General features: G+C 40.2%; 1 protein-coding gene across 2 annotated transcripts; it reads right to left on the reverse strand.

Moving 5' to 3' along the window:
• Positions 1-2,691: 2,691 nt before the first annotated feature.
• Positions 2,692-14,900, reverse strand: PRSS35 (serine protease 35). 2 transcript variants are annotated; one of them, XM_026454532.1, is made up of 3 exons: positions 14,548-14,717; positions 5,978-6,082; positions 2,692-4,241 (listed from the first exon to the last, which is right to left on the reverse strand). In XM_026454532.1, exon 3 carries the CDS (start codon positions 4,219-4,221, stop codon positions 2,983-2,985), a length of 1,239 nt encoding a protein of 412 aa, XP_026310317.1. In that variant the 5' UTR covers positions 4,222-4,241; positions 5,978-6,082; positions 14,548-14,717; the 3' UTR covers positions 2,692-2,982. The 2 variants fall into 2 exon arrangements, with proteins under 2 accessions (XP_026310317.1, XP_023060928.1); XM_023205160.2 differs by lacking the exon at positions 5,978-6,082 and having other exon boundaries at positions 14,548-14,900.
• Between the last annotated feature and the right edge of the window lie 260 nt (positions 14,901-15,160).

Raw genomic sequence — 15,160 nt, forward strand, 5'->3', positions numbered from 1 at the left:
TTTTTTTTTTTTGAGACGGAGTCTCACTCTGTCGCCCAGGCTGGAGTGCAGTGGCTGGATCTCAGCCCACTGCAAGCTCTGCCTCCCAGGTTCACGCCATTCTCCTGCCTCAGCCTCCCGAGTGGCTGGGACTACAGGCGCCCACCACCTCGCCCGGCTAGTTTTTTGTATTTTTTAGTAGAGACGGGGTTTCACCATGTTAGCCAGGATGGTCTCGATTTGCTGACCTCGTGATCCGCCCATCTCGGCCTCCCAAAGTGCTGGGATTACAGGCTTGAGCCACCGCGCCCGGCCCAAACTATTTTACTAAGCACCCAAAGGTATTCTAAACTTACTCAAATCCTAGGAGTTATATTCAAAGACTCAAAGACGAAGATTCTGTGTATGTCTTTGTGTGTTTGCAAGTGTGTAAGTATGCAAAACTGACCTTGGAACATTTTTGTTTCTGTGATCACATAGATGTTTTTCCCCAAAAAAATACTGAGCAAAATTTTTGAGTCAATAACCGTATTCCACTGGAAAAAATAATAATATACTACTCAGTGAAATGTGCTTGGAATTAAATCAAATCATTAAAAAAATAAAATGGTAGTTAATACTTGCTGAAATCCTGTATACAAAACACATATGGCTGCACATGGTGGCTCAAATTTGTAATCTCAACACTTTAATGCCAAAGCGGGAGGATCATTTGAGGCCAGGAGTTTGAGACCAGCCTGGTCAATGTAGCAAGACTCTATCTCTACTTCAATTAAATAAAAATTACAAAAGCATATATACAGATACAGTAAGAGTTACAGCTAATTTATTTTTTAAATTTTTATGGAATTATTTTTAAGAGGTTCACATTATAAAAGAATCTGCATGTCCAGGTGCAGCGGCTCATGCCTGTAATCCCAGCACTTTGTGAGGCCGAGGCAGGTGGATCAACCAAGGTCAGGAGTTCGAGACCAGCTTGACCAATATGGTGAAATCGCATCTCTACTAAAAATACAAAAATTAGCCAAGCGTGGTGGCACACACCTGTAGTCCCAGCTTCTCTGGAGGCTGAGATAGTAGAATTGCTTGAACCCAGGAGACAGAGATTGCAGTGAGCCGAGATCACACCACTGCACTTCAGCCTAGGCAAGAGAGCCAGACTCCATCTCAAAAAAAAAAAAAAAAAATCTGCACTTGTACTGAATTTCTGCTGTTTTGAACATCATTCACAAAATCATTTATCATAATCTAATCAATTATTTCTTGGCATACTAGTTAGAGTATAACTCCCCATTATTAAAAAATGATAAGATAAATTTGAACCCTGGCAGAATCAACGACTTGAGTGTGCCATGAGACAGAGAATGATGTGACCTTAGAAACTACCGGAAAGAACAGACCAGACCAGAAATAAGGCCTACAATTGCTGAATTTTAAGGTGTACTTGATTCATCAATCACTAAAACTCTTTAAACATAATGCCCTAAACTATTCCCTTTTTACAGCCTTTAGCAAGTATTTATTTATTCAAGAAATACACATTGAGTGCCTACTCTGTGTTTTGCCCCAAGGCAGTCACTGGACTCTGCTTACACTACATGATGGCCAGAATGAGTGTTGCAGCCTTGGTTCCTAAGGAAAATAACCAGACCTCCTTTTAAAAGTCATATTCATAAATTTTATTCATTTTTAGGAAAGGACATATCTAAAATTACTAATCAGAGAATTCACCCTATGGTCCTCATACAAAAACTGGATTTTGTCAAGGAGAAAAAGACTCTTTCTTGGAAAAGATTACAGAATTCTTTGTCCTAAAAATGTAGCACCTCATACACAGAATGTATAGTACAAAATGATGTGGCTTTCAACACATGATCATTCATAATTTGTGAATTGTCTTCCCTATGCATACATGAAAAGTCCATATTTTGAGTATTTGTTAAATAAAAACTTGAGATCTTAAAATGTTTCAGCTTCCCTATTTCTAAACTAGATTATTTCATAGAAGAAACTATTTCTCCCATTTTTAAATAATACACATTGTAATTGTTATTTCTTAAAGCAGTAAAACAGTTAATAGTTTTGTTTATAATGCTTGCTTTTTCTTCTGATTTGTAATTCTTCAAAAAAACTAAACTAAATGTCTCAGACCCAACAGATAACACAATATAAACACTGAGGGCATGAGCTGAATGGATCCATCTCAGAGTAGTACAAACTATGCTGTAACTTTCTGTCTCTATCCTGATACTAATTGTGTTACCATCGACCTTTATGCAATTTCACATTTAATACACAACCAGCATCCTATTAGATTCTTCTTAGAGTAGAACCCTCAGAATAAGTCCATTAAGAAATCACATGTTTTTCCCCTTCCCGAGTCCAAGTGAGCTCATTGTTCAGTTCCCACCTATGAGTGAGAACATGCGGTGTTTGGTTTTCTCTTCTTGTGATAGTTTGCTAAGAATGATGGTTTCCATCACACACTGGGGCCTATCATGGGGAGGGGGGAGGGGGGAGGGATTGCATTGGGGAGTTATACCTCATATAAATGATGAATTGATGGGTGCTGACGAGTTGATGGGTGCAGCACACCAACATGGCACATGTATACATATGTAACAAACCTGCACGTTATGCACATGTACCCTAGAACTTAAAGTATAATAAAAAAAAAAAAAAAGAAATCACATGTTATTTATAATACCTGTTTGAAGGTTTAAAGTGTGTCTAATTTTTAAGAAGGCAACAAAATTTTCCTACAAATGAAACTCATCACTACGTAAAGAAGAGTATATACTTGGCATTGAAGTGTCCATCTAGTTTCAATATCTGTACCTATACATTTTTTAAATGGATGAAAATCTCCTGATTTTGAAAAACGTTGAAATGCCATTGATAGGGTTCAAGTCCAGGCATAACCTATGAAGTGATCTCACTACAATAATCAGAGCTGGTTTTCTCTGTGATTTAGATGATCCACCGCCCTGTTTTAGGTCTCTGTTAGCCATAAGCACAATTGGCATCGTTCCCGTGAATCCAGAGGCAAATCTGGGCGTATTTGAGGGGAGTGATGCGAACAGCAACGTTGTAGTCCTTCTGAACCCCGTGGACATCCACCCACTGGTGGCCTGAGTAGACCGCAATGATTTTGCGCTTCCAATTCTTTTTGTCTGGATCTTTCAGACGCAGATAGACCCCGGAACCGGTGGAGCCCGACTCAGCATCGCAGTATTGGTAAAGGAGATCATTGGATTCGTCGGACACACTGCAAAACCGATAGACCAACTGATCAGCCCTATCGTTATCAAATCCTGAGAAGTGGATCATTCCACCAGGCATTTTCTTGATCGTTGGACTGATTCCGAGTTCCATGTATTTTTTTTTGTGAGCACGCTTCAGCTCCAGAAGAGCATAGTCATAGTCCAAGGCAGCGTCCCCCATGCCTCCTCGTGCCCAGCCCTTCGGAATGTGGGTATTCTTGACCCGGGTCCACCGGAAGGAAGGCCTCCCTTCGGAAACCCTCTGACCCCGGCCAGATTGTTTTCTTCTTCTCCCACTCTTGACTCTGTCCTGCAGATGCTCTCTGGTACCCTCTCTTTGGTCACCACCACTAGTTTCTCTCCTGCTCCTCTTTGAACCTCGACGTTTCTTGCCTCCACTTTTATTCCTCATCTTCAACAACCCTACCCTTAGCTTTTTACTCCCTTTGACATAGTCCTTTCCATCATGAACACAGTGGGCAGCAGTTAGAACGTGCTGAGGGGAGATGAGAATGCCACTGCAGCCCGTGGAGAGCTTCACAGCTGTGCTGAAAGGGAAATTGGTTAAGAACCTTTTGTCCAAGATGCTGAACCTGCTGTCAGTGCCATACACCTGTCTCTTTCTCCTAACAGATGCTCCCTTTGTGGTATTTTGAGTCGGCTCAAAAACCAAACCCTGAACTTTCACTCTGGTTAAGGTTCGGGTGCCATTCTCAAAGACAGTCTCATAGGAAAGACAATCCTCCAATTCAGAAAGGCTGGGAGTTGGGAGTTCTTTCTGGCATTCGATGCCACACACTGTATTTACCATCATCTTAGCATCTGCCTCAAATGTGGGGCTGGTGAGATGGAAAGTCCTTTCACTGACAATCCGGGGTAGCTTTCTCAAGTGCCACGTAAAATCCCATTCCATTTCAGATCCATCGATGAGGGTCCACCCGGGTGTGAAAAATATCAACCAAAGTAGCATATTTTCCATTTTGATCTTCTAATATTTTCCTTAAAAACAGAAAACGACAGAGGTTTACAATGTTTTCTTTTTAAATCTTACTTATCCATTTCATTTAGGCCTTGGATCCTAAATGTACCTTCCCCACAAAGAGGTGCCCTTATTTCCACCTTACCTAGATTTTATTGAGATTAGATAAACGCTGGTGAGTGAGCTCACACAGACTTCCAAAATCAGTAAGTTGTTTTTCACCCAAACTTCCCTCCACCAGCCCTAATCGACCTCACTCCCACCCCAACCTGTCATCCTGTCACCTCCCTCTCCATCTCTCCTAACAGCCCAGTGCCTGAGAGAGTACAATAGGGTAATAGGCTGAGATCCTCTGTGGGCTAAGCCACACTCTCCTCCTTAGGTATCCTACAACTTTATATCCAGATGATTTAGAAATAAAGATAGCAGCAAATGCGCTGCGGTCTTTTCCCACACTTAGCTACTTAAAAACAGAGATCATAACTTCTTCATCTCTAGACTGTAACTGCCTAGCACAGAGCTAAAAAAACTGCTCATTGAAGACAGTGAATGTCCATGAACCAGGATTGGCAGCGCAAGCTGATGTAAAGGTGCAATGCATATTACTGGATAATGTTTTAAAGTAGCAAGAGTGTTAGCAATAAATAAATTGCTAATTAATCTTCTATTGATCTGCTTTGATTTTTATAGAACTCCTGGTCATAAAAAGAAAATATACAGCACAGGCCATTTTATGCTAAAGTAAGAAAAATGTACCATGCATTGTTAAAAAACAAAGTTATGCTTGAAACCACCATCTAAGCAAAGCATCATACAAAATGATGGGACATTCATTTTGTGGGACATTACTGCATATTAAAATTATTTGTAAGAATTTATGAAGTACAGGCTATTGGGAGGACATGATAAAGGTTAGATAAAGTCCCTTTTCACCACAGGTCTCACTATCTAAGACCAGTGTTGTTGTGTTATTTAAATATTGTTAAAGGTGCCAGCACATAATAAATTATATAATACTTCTCCTACTGTTCAAATCTTCTCACCCTCTTTTTCTTTTCTTGAGGCTCACTGGCACGTACATGTATCTATTTAGTGGAACTGATGTGTGTCAGCCATCTTTGCTTGGAGGTGGGTATAGTAGGAGCACGCTGGAGCAGCAATTTTGAACCTCTGTGTCACTGTCAAGACTTAAGCAAATGATTTGTACTTTGTATAAAGCAGAGGCAATTCAGCATTTGCTTAGCCCTACAATACCTTCATCCTCAATGCTTTCTGATAAGTTTTATTTTATTTATTTGTTTTCTGCATGGAAAAGAAAGCACATTAGCAATGGCCCACAGCCATTGTACCACAGGGTACACCCACAGGATGCGTGCACTGGCACAAAAGGCAAAAATCAACCCCGATGCAGAGTTCAATATTGGTATCCCTTGATACAACAGAATTTATTTTGCCATATACAAGTACAATAATTTTATTAACAAACTAAAACATTATTTTGATCAAACAAAAATGTATGCTACATTAACCTATTTATTGTTTAAATGTGATATATTAATGAAAACATAATTAATTTGAACTGTTATACATTTGGAAATACTAAGCAGGCTGGGTGTGGTAGCTCACACCTGTAATCCCAGCACTTTGGGAGGCTAAGATGGGAGGATCCCTTGAATACAGGAGTTCAAGACCAGACTGAGACCTCATCTCTACAAAAAAAACTTTAAAAAAATTAGTCAGGCATGGTGGCAAACGCATGTGGTCCCTGCTACTTGGCAGGATCGCTTGAACCCAGGAGGTCAAGGCTGCAGCAAACCATGATCATGGCACTGAACTCCAGCCTGGGCAACAACGTGAGACCCTGTCAAAGAAGAGAGGGGGAGGAAAGGGGAGGGGAGGAGAGAGCAGGGAGGGGAGGAGAGGAGGAAATCTGCGTTATGTCACAATATTTTCTAATAGTCACCACTGCAAAGCAGTAATTATATCATCAAGGATTTTGTAGAGTAGAGCCACTTAGTATTTTATTTTGTCTTCTATGCAATTTTTCACAATAGTATTTCATCAAATTAATTTAATTAGAATGAAAAAGGCTCACAACTCAGTAACTCTACTGAGCACTTGAAATTGTAGTTCCCGGGATGAAAATTTATGTCCTCGGCTGAAAAAAACAGTGAATATCAAAGAGTTATTTGCTGCTACTTAGCTTATCAACAAACCAAAATACATAAAAATGATATATATCATTTTATATGTATATATATTTTGAATCTACTTGATTCACAGCAAAATTTCATTCAAGGGAGTTGTTTTGGTGTGGGAAACTTTTTTTTAATTGCTTTTTCATTTAGCTCTTTATGACAACAGCTGTCTACTGTGTACTTAATATATGATTACATCAAAGCTTGAAAGTTAGCCAAATATCCACGTCAAGAGACACAAAGTATCTCACTTGGTATATCTTAACACCTGATACTAATGATCTGAGGAGCAATACACATGTGAAAGGCATTCCTGGGCAAAATAAAGGAGGTCTAAATAGTGTTACTGAGATATTTTTTCCCCAGGTAGGTTTGTCCTATGCCATAATTCTGTAGCCAGACTTTTAAGAAAGCCTCATCAGAGTTGAATTGTATTTAAGTATAATTTTATTTCTGGCTATGCAGATAAAACTATTGTTCTAGTCAAAGGCCTTAGCCAATACTTTGGAAATTTCCAATGCCATTAGTTCCTTTGAAACCATGCTTGGTACAAAGCAATGATTTGATTTACCAAATGATAACACCAATGATATAGGCATGGTTTTCCTGCTCTGTGTTCACGTTCACATTCTCACAGCAGTTATGAATGGTGGTTGAGAGCCCAAATCTTGGTTGCTCACCAAAAGGAAACACCAGACCAGGGGTTCTCAAAGGACAGTCCCTACACTAGTAACTTGGGCATTACCTGGGAACTTGTTAAAAATGCTAATTCCCAGGGCCTGCCCAGACCTACTGTTAGAAACTATCCTGAAAGGGTGGTGGAGAGTGGTTCCCAGGTGGGTTTAACTGGCCCTCCAGATGACTTTGACACTCAGTAAAGTTTAAGAACCACTATAGTAGCCAAGGCTCTGGTGTAGCAACATGAGCCGTACCCCAGAAGGTGATCTTTGCAAGGATGATGGCTTATCTGGATTTTAAATGACATCTGCTTATCTCTGTGTACAAAATTAATTTATTCTGACTTCATTCTTTTACTATGTTAGCAATTGACAATATCAAATCACTCAGCCAGTTCATAAAGAACAAACATAACTTACTTTATTTATTTTTATTTTTATTTATTTTTTGAGAGGGAGTCTTGCTCTGTTACCCAAGCTGGAGTGCAGTGGTATGAACTAGGATCATATGTCTCAAAAAATGAAATTCATAAGGTTTATATGTAATGCCTCCAATATCTCATACTACAGATCATTCAATGGCATTGATTCACCAGCCCTGCCTGGTGCCCTTTGAGGGAGCTCTGTGCAGTGCACCACAGTAATAAAAACCATGCCCACGTCTACCCTTGGGCATGGGAAGGGCAGAGCTTTGTAATATGACCTCAGAATCACAGTAATAAGAGGACATGGATTTAGCCTAATTTGGCCTGTAATTTAAAATTGGGCAAATGTCTAAGGACACTTTCTTTTGGAAAATCTAAGTTTGTCTTGTGGTAAAATGTCGATGTGGCATAAATGATAGCTCTTACTGATAGAGCAATCCACAGTTTGTTCAGTGGATATCTACATATGTCCATTGTCCAAAAAAGGACTAACTCATTGATCTAAAAAGACACAGTCCCGATTGAAGGGGCAGCTATAAAATGTTGAAAGTCTAACTAAGGTCCCTTGTCTTCCCGATGCCCCTCATTTTTCCTGTCTTGCAATGTAATTGTGACCTTCACTGTCCATTTCCAGATGGCTTGAATTTGGGGCTTCAAATTCCAATTTTGGTGAATGAAAGCGAAGTTGCAGTGATTTCTGTCCACCACTGTGAGTCAGCACACACACAGCTGATTATAGGTTAGATCCTGAAGACAGATTGAGTAGAAGGGAATTAAGGAGGAAGTAAGAATGTCTGTGTACGTAGACGAACTCTTACTGATGGAAGAGATGTAATTACACATTTGTACCCAATCTATTAATAGACGTGACCACACTTAACTACGAGATCACTTACTATTACCCTTTTGTTATTTGTTTATAGTTTCTTAGAAGTGTGATTGCTCTCAGCGTTGAGAATATTTCTGTATCTGTTCCAGCATAGTGGTTATGAGTGCAGACCAAGGAGTGGGAAGGCTTGGGTTCAATTCCCTCTTCACCACTTATGAGGCATGTACATGTGGACATTTCATTAACTCTCGAAGTTTCACTTTCCTCATCTGCAAAGTGGGGATAATATTACAGCAATTTCAATTCATAACATTGTTACAGAGATTAAATGAGACGATACATGCAAAGAATTACTACTGAGCCCAGATGATAGTAAGCAGTTAACACATGTTATTTTATAATTGTTATCCTACCTTAATTGGTGAATTTGTATCACTTCAAAACAGGTTGTTACATAAGCCAAAATTAGAGACCTTTTAGTGTTCTAAAAAGTCAGTTTCACAGTCAAATATTTTTATTTCAAGATAGTTTCCAACTCACTCTAAAATTCCGTTTTTCTTTGTTTTGTTTTGTTTTTTGTTCAAGGACAGCTTCACTTTAGAGACTTTCCAAATGAATGCTTTCCTAATTACTCATTTCTATGAATATCCATGGCTCTGTAATATATTTTTTTCATTGCTATTAAACTTAAGTGTGATTAAACACTCTGCAGCCACAAAACACTTAAATTGCATTTTCTGTGTCTTATTTATAGCCTGGATCTACACTGGGAATTTTGGAACTGCATCAGACCCTCAGTCTAAAAAGAAACAGAGTCTATGTCAACATAATTACTCTAAGGGAGTGATCTACAATGAAAGAAAAACTCAACTTTTTGAGTGAGTCTATCTAGAGTATATAGAATCCTATGATGAAATGACATTATACCTTAAGGCTCAGTTTCTCTTTTGTGCTTTGTTCTTTACCCTAGAAGTTTATAGTCTAGCTTAGCTAGAGCAGGCAAACTAATGAAAGATTAGAAGGCTGCCCACTGTATTAATATTTCAAATCAATTATTTTTCCTGTCTATGAGAAAGCAAAGATGCTGACTTACCACTGAACGACCTGCACTGAATTGCTTTCCCTCACCAGATGACAGATTCACAATTACTCATGCCTTTCTTTTCACCTGGTTCCTTGTAATGTCTAGTGAGGAACTTGTCCGTATTTATGTATATAGTATGTTGCCATGCGACACAACTTTGCATTGATCCATCAAACAGTTCCTGGGAGGTTGTTGTGGGTCAGGAACTACTCAGTCATATCAATGACCCTGTAGGGCCAACACCACCCTCTACCTTAGCGTGTAAGGATACACCAATGATTGCACGACCACCTTTTAAAACTTGGCTGTCCTCTATTTAGCCATCTGCAATCCCAACACCTCTCCTTCCCAGCACCACTGGCTGTGTTTACATGCCATATCTAAATTCGAAGACATGCTCTCATCTTCTCTACTTTCATCCTCCACCTACTCAGGATTGACACACAACAGGGAGACACTGGGGCCTGGCCAGATGATTCCGAATAACTGCAGAGAGCAATGGCTTAGGCAAAAGACCACAGCAGGACAGGGGGAGAGTTACAAATGACATAAACAGGAATAAAGCAATCACTAAAGAAATCAGTGATGTTTTGGATGACAATTGTAAAAACTTTCATAGTCAATTTTATTTTGGGGGAACAGATGCTGAGGAGAAGCGTATCTTATGAAATCTAATTCCTGACCCACTGAGGCGCTCCCTGACAGCAGCACTGCATGGAGGTAACATTTAAGTTAGAAAGATAAATTAGAAACATTTAAGTTAGAAAGTGTATGAGAAAATAATTGTGTCTGTAACGTAATAAAAGAGGGGAGTAAGAACTATGGTGTTTCAATGATTATGGGGGCAGTGGGCTTTGAAGCCAAATCAACTTAAGTACACTTGCCACTTGTTACACTGTGATCTTGTGAAGGTTACCTAATCTCTCTAGACATTATTTCCCACATTTATTAGATAGAGATAATATTTTAGAATATTTTTGTGAGAAACTAATACGATAGGCACAATGCCCAGAGCACAGTAAGCACTCCACAAAGATTAAAGCAAATGTTATTCATATCAAACAGGGGGAGCCAACACTCAGGTAGATATTTATAAGGTATTTTATACATCTCTAACAGCCTCATCATGGTATGCCAAATATCCTCATCCCCAAGACCTGTGAATATTTCCCACACACAAGAAAAGAGACTTTACAAACACGATTACATTAAGGATTTTAAGGTGAAGTGGTTATTCTGGATTATCCAGGTGGGCCCAATGCAATCACAGGGGCTCATATAAGAAGGAGGAAAAACGGGTTAAGAGTGGGAAGAGCTGCTAGATGGAAGCGGAGGCCAGAGTAATGCAGGACCATGAGCTGAGGAATATGAGTGCCCTCTAGATGCTGCAAAAGGTAAGGAATAAAGTATTTCCTAGAACTTCCAGAAGGAGGAATATAAATGAAAATGTGTTATTTTAAGAAAAATATACATAAATGCAATTTAAAAACTAAAAATAGATCACAATAAAGCTTTAGATTTCTGATCTGCAGATGCATAAGATAATAAATTTGTGTTGTTTTAAGCCACTAAGTTTTCGGTAATTTGTTACAGCAGCAGTAGGAAACTACTACACTTAAAAATGTGAGAATCGAGTTTTTACAACAATCTGCCTGACTGTTTAGAAAGAAAGAAGTAGTAGGGAGTGGCAGACACTGTGGCTCACACCTATAATCCCAGCAGTGTGGGAGGCCAAGGTGGGTGGATCACTTGAGGTGAGGAGTTCCAGACCAGCCTGGCCAACGTGGTGAAACCCCGTCTCTACTGAAAATACAAAAATTAGCTGGGCGTGGTGTTGCGCACCTGTAATCCCAGCTACTGGGGAGGCTGAGGCAGGAGAATCTCTTGAACTGGGAGACAGGTTGCAGTGAGCTGAGATCACGCCATTGCACTCTAGCCTGGGCAACAAGCGAGACTCCGTCAAAAAAAGAAAAAACACGTAGTAGTAGTAGGGAGTGATTAAAAAGTAGAAAAGGGCCAGGTGCGGTGGCTCACACCTGTAATCCTAGCACTTTGGGAGGCTGAGATGGGAGGATCACTTGAGTCCAGGAGTTTGAGAGCAGTCTGGGCAGCATAGGGAGACCCTGTCTCTACAAGTGTGGTGGCGCATGCCTGTGGTCCCAGCTCCTCTGGGCTGAGTTGGGAGGATCACCTAAGCTGGGAGGTCGAGGCTGTAGTGAACTGTGATTGTGTCACTGCACTCCAGCCTGGGCAACTAGAATGAGACAGGGAAACCCTGTCTCCAAAAAAAAATCCAGCGGAAAAGAATGTTTCCTTCTGGGACTTAAAACATAAATGAAAACGTGTTATTTTAAGAAATAATATACAGAAATGCAACTTTAAATCTAAAAACACTAAAAACAGAAGATCACGATAAAACCTCATGGCGGTAGGATGCAATATTGCTAGAGGAAAAACAAAAATTAGAACAGGTTAGATAAATTTGTCTGTTCAACAAATGCATACCACCAAGTGCTAACTCTGCCATGCATCATTTCGAAGCCTTTTTTAAAGAATCTATCTGATAGTCCTTAACTGTTGAGTTGGACTAGAACATTTCTAAGATTTCTTCCAGCTTTAAAGTTCTAGAGTAAACTGCAAATGAGAAAACACAAGTAACTTACTCATCAATGCTTCTCAGGAAGGTTCAATTCCTAGTCATCCAGGGAAGAACTTGCCTGTTATCCATGTTGCTACCACTAGATGGCAAAGTTAGCCTGGTAATGGCAAATCTAAGGCCGGTATTTAAAATATTTACACTTATTCAGCTGTGAAATAGATTTTATTTTAAAAGCATGTAAGATTCAGCAGAGGCAAATCTTCTAACTGGCTAATAATATACTAAATGGCTGTGACATATGGAATTTATTACATTTAGAAAACCCACCTACAGGCCACGGAGCCCATCCTGATGAACTGAGGGCTGATAATGCTGTCTACAGCCAGACAATTTTCTGGCAGATAGTTTTTCAAAAACAGTTGTAGTGCCAGCACACTTTCAGCATGACCTACAGCAATGTGAACTAGTCCCCCAAACATGCCACAATTTATTTCAATGCTAAGGAAAATCTTGAACCTGCCAGATATTTCACATATGTTTATCAAATACTTTATAATCCATTACTAAAGGATAAGCTCTCCACTGCCTCTAGGCTGAGAATAAACGGCAAGAAAGTTCATTGACAGCGGGCCAATTTCTATTCAAAATATCATACCATAGCACTATTTTCAAGTTTAGTTTCATAAATGGAGACCAAAAAAAATGTCTGTTTAAAAAGTTTTGCAGTACTTGAGGGAAAGGAAGATGGTAAAGTTACACAGTTGATTATTTTACAGTAACCCACAACTTCTGTTTCTCATCACAATAAAAAACAAAACCTCCCTTTGTCTTGGGGCTATTTTTCCATGACCTGTACATCTAAATTTCTGCAATTTCTACAATTTCTGCAATGCTACGGATCAATCAAATTTGGGGTGAATGACATTAAAGGAACCCTAAGAGGACTCTTTCATATGCTGCCTTACGAAGTGCACAGCGTATAGCTCTAAACTTATCTGTATTTTTCAAGTTGGCCTTTGAGAGCAAAGAATATCTATAAATAGGTATGCTACTTTTCAGGTTTTAAAGCATCTATGGTCAAAATGTTTTTAGCCAACCCACATCAGTTTTACCTATATGAAGCTTAAAGTTGTTAAGTATAAAATAACAGCTTGCATACTACTAACTTGACTTTACTGTTTCCTAAGCTCTCCATCTCAGATTTCTCATCTGCAAAGTTAACTCAGTGCTAAGGCAAAGTGGCTCCATCCTCCCAAATTCTGAGTCTGATCCTACTGTTAAAATGCAATATGCTTGTTGGATATTTGAGCATTGGGCAGAGGAAAACAATTTACCCAATGGAGAAATTTAACTCATACTAGCAATTGTTTATTTTAACATCTAATGAGCATATACTATATGCCAAGTATATGCTAAACAATCTCACATTTTAAAACATGAAAAAGCTTCTTAAAAGCATACAGTTTTTCCAGCTATCTGGAAGAAAAATAGGGGACAGTATCCACGTCCACCACTTCCCTCACTAAAGGAACTCCTCTAATATTTCCTAATAAAAATAAAATTCCGTATGATACTTGGCTGCTACTTTCAAGCCTACATGTCTTATTTGGCAGGGATTTTAACATTCTCTCTTCTAAATTATAAACCAGATTCTAAGTATAATTCTCCAGCCAGCAAAATGTGACTTTTTTAATCCTCTGGGGAGACAAATGTACTTTGGAAAAAATAAGAATGAATTTCAGAAGTCAGAAGGGTTAATAAGGGGTGAAAGCCCCCTAGACACAGCATGCAGCTTCTTTTCAAATCAAGGACAGTGTAAAAACGTCTGAGCAATCAAGCGGGAGTGTTTCTACAACTTTTTAAAGAACCTTTTATTATAGAAAATTTCACGACTACACAAAAGCACAGGGAAAAGTATTAAAAGTTGAGAGAAAAGTGTAACCCCCATGTGCACATCAGCAGCTTCAACTATTGTCAATATTTTGCCAATGTCTCATCCACCACCACCCCACACACTTTTTTTCTTCAGCTCGAGTATTTCAAAGCAAGTCAAAAGCTTTTCTACTTCGTTTCGCCTCCTTATTTTCTAAACGTTTTCCTATGCTCCTTTTGCTGACCCCTGCAGCCAAGTTGATAAAAGGGTAGAGGGAGAGGCTAGTTTTCATAGTAACCCCACTAAAGAGACTTTCCAGGAATGCGTTTTATACCTTTCTCAATGGCATCTGTTAACAATCATAAAAATAAAGAGGGTCCCCTCTGGTGCTGCTTAAGCAGAAAGAATTCCATTTATATTCCAATGCAAACATTGTTGCTGTTAATATTAAACTGCAGAGGAGAGAGAATTGCCTAGGGGAAGGGGTAGGGTGGTTAGTTTCTTTGAGGACTGAAAGAAAGTGCCAACTTTGATCCCTTTCTTCAAAGTCCTTCAAAGAAGCGCTCCTCAGGTAGGTCCTGCCTTTCTCAGGGAAATTTCTAAGTTCTAAGGTTGTTGGGTTTGGGGAGCTTCATCTTTACCTGCGAGGCTTGTTTGGTCCCCGAGGGCACTGTCAGCTGAGATCAGAGCTCCCGAGGAGGCGGGCGGGGACGCTGCAGCTGGGAGCCTCTCAGCTAGCCTGAGCTGAAGGCAGCCCAGCCAAGGCCCGGCCACAGCACCCGGAGCTCCCGCCGAGACTGCGGAGGAGGAGACAGCTGCGCCGCACCACGGCCCGGAGGTGGGAGGGGAAAGGGGGCGATGACGCGGGGCGGGGGCGGTGGGATGGGGGAGAAGGGGAGGGGGAGGACGTGGGCAAGAGGAGATGGAGAGGGAGGGCGGAGAGGGGACTTTCCTGGAGGAACAGGACGGACCTGGCCGTGTCTTGCCCCAGCATTTCTGCCCACAAGCTAAATTAAGCATTAGGAAAAATTCATGAGCAGGTTCACAGGGATGCCTGTCCCTTTGATAGTATGCACTTCTTTAACAGTCTCAGGGTTCGTTCAGTAAGTCTTATTCCCCACTGGTTGCTGTTGAGACCCCAGGCATCTAGAAGAACGGAGGGCGTCTCCCCAACCTATCCCAAGCTAGTCTCCACCAGAGACCTCGCTTCTCTGGATGCACAAGCCGTAAGGTTACCCCGACTTGTACCAGCGC

The sequence above is a fragment of the Piliocolobus tephrosceles genome, chromosome 5, assembly GCF_002776525.5.
Source record: "Piliocolobus tephrosceles isolate RC106 chromosome 5, ASM277652v3, whole genome shotgun sequence".
Lineage (NCBI taxonomy): Eukaryota > Metazoa > Chordata > Mammalia > Primates > Cercopithecidae > Piliocolobus > Piliocolobus tephrosceles.

Bases quoted from the DNA above. Each gene is read 5' to 3' on its own strand.
- PRSS35 (XM_023205160.2), bottom strand. From the start codon at position 4,221: ATGGAAAATATGCTACTTTGGTTGATATTTTTCACACCCGGGTGGACC.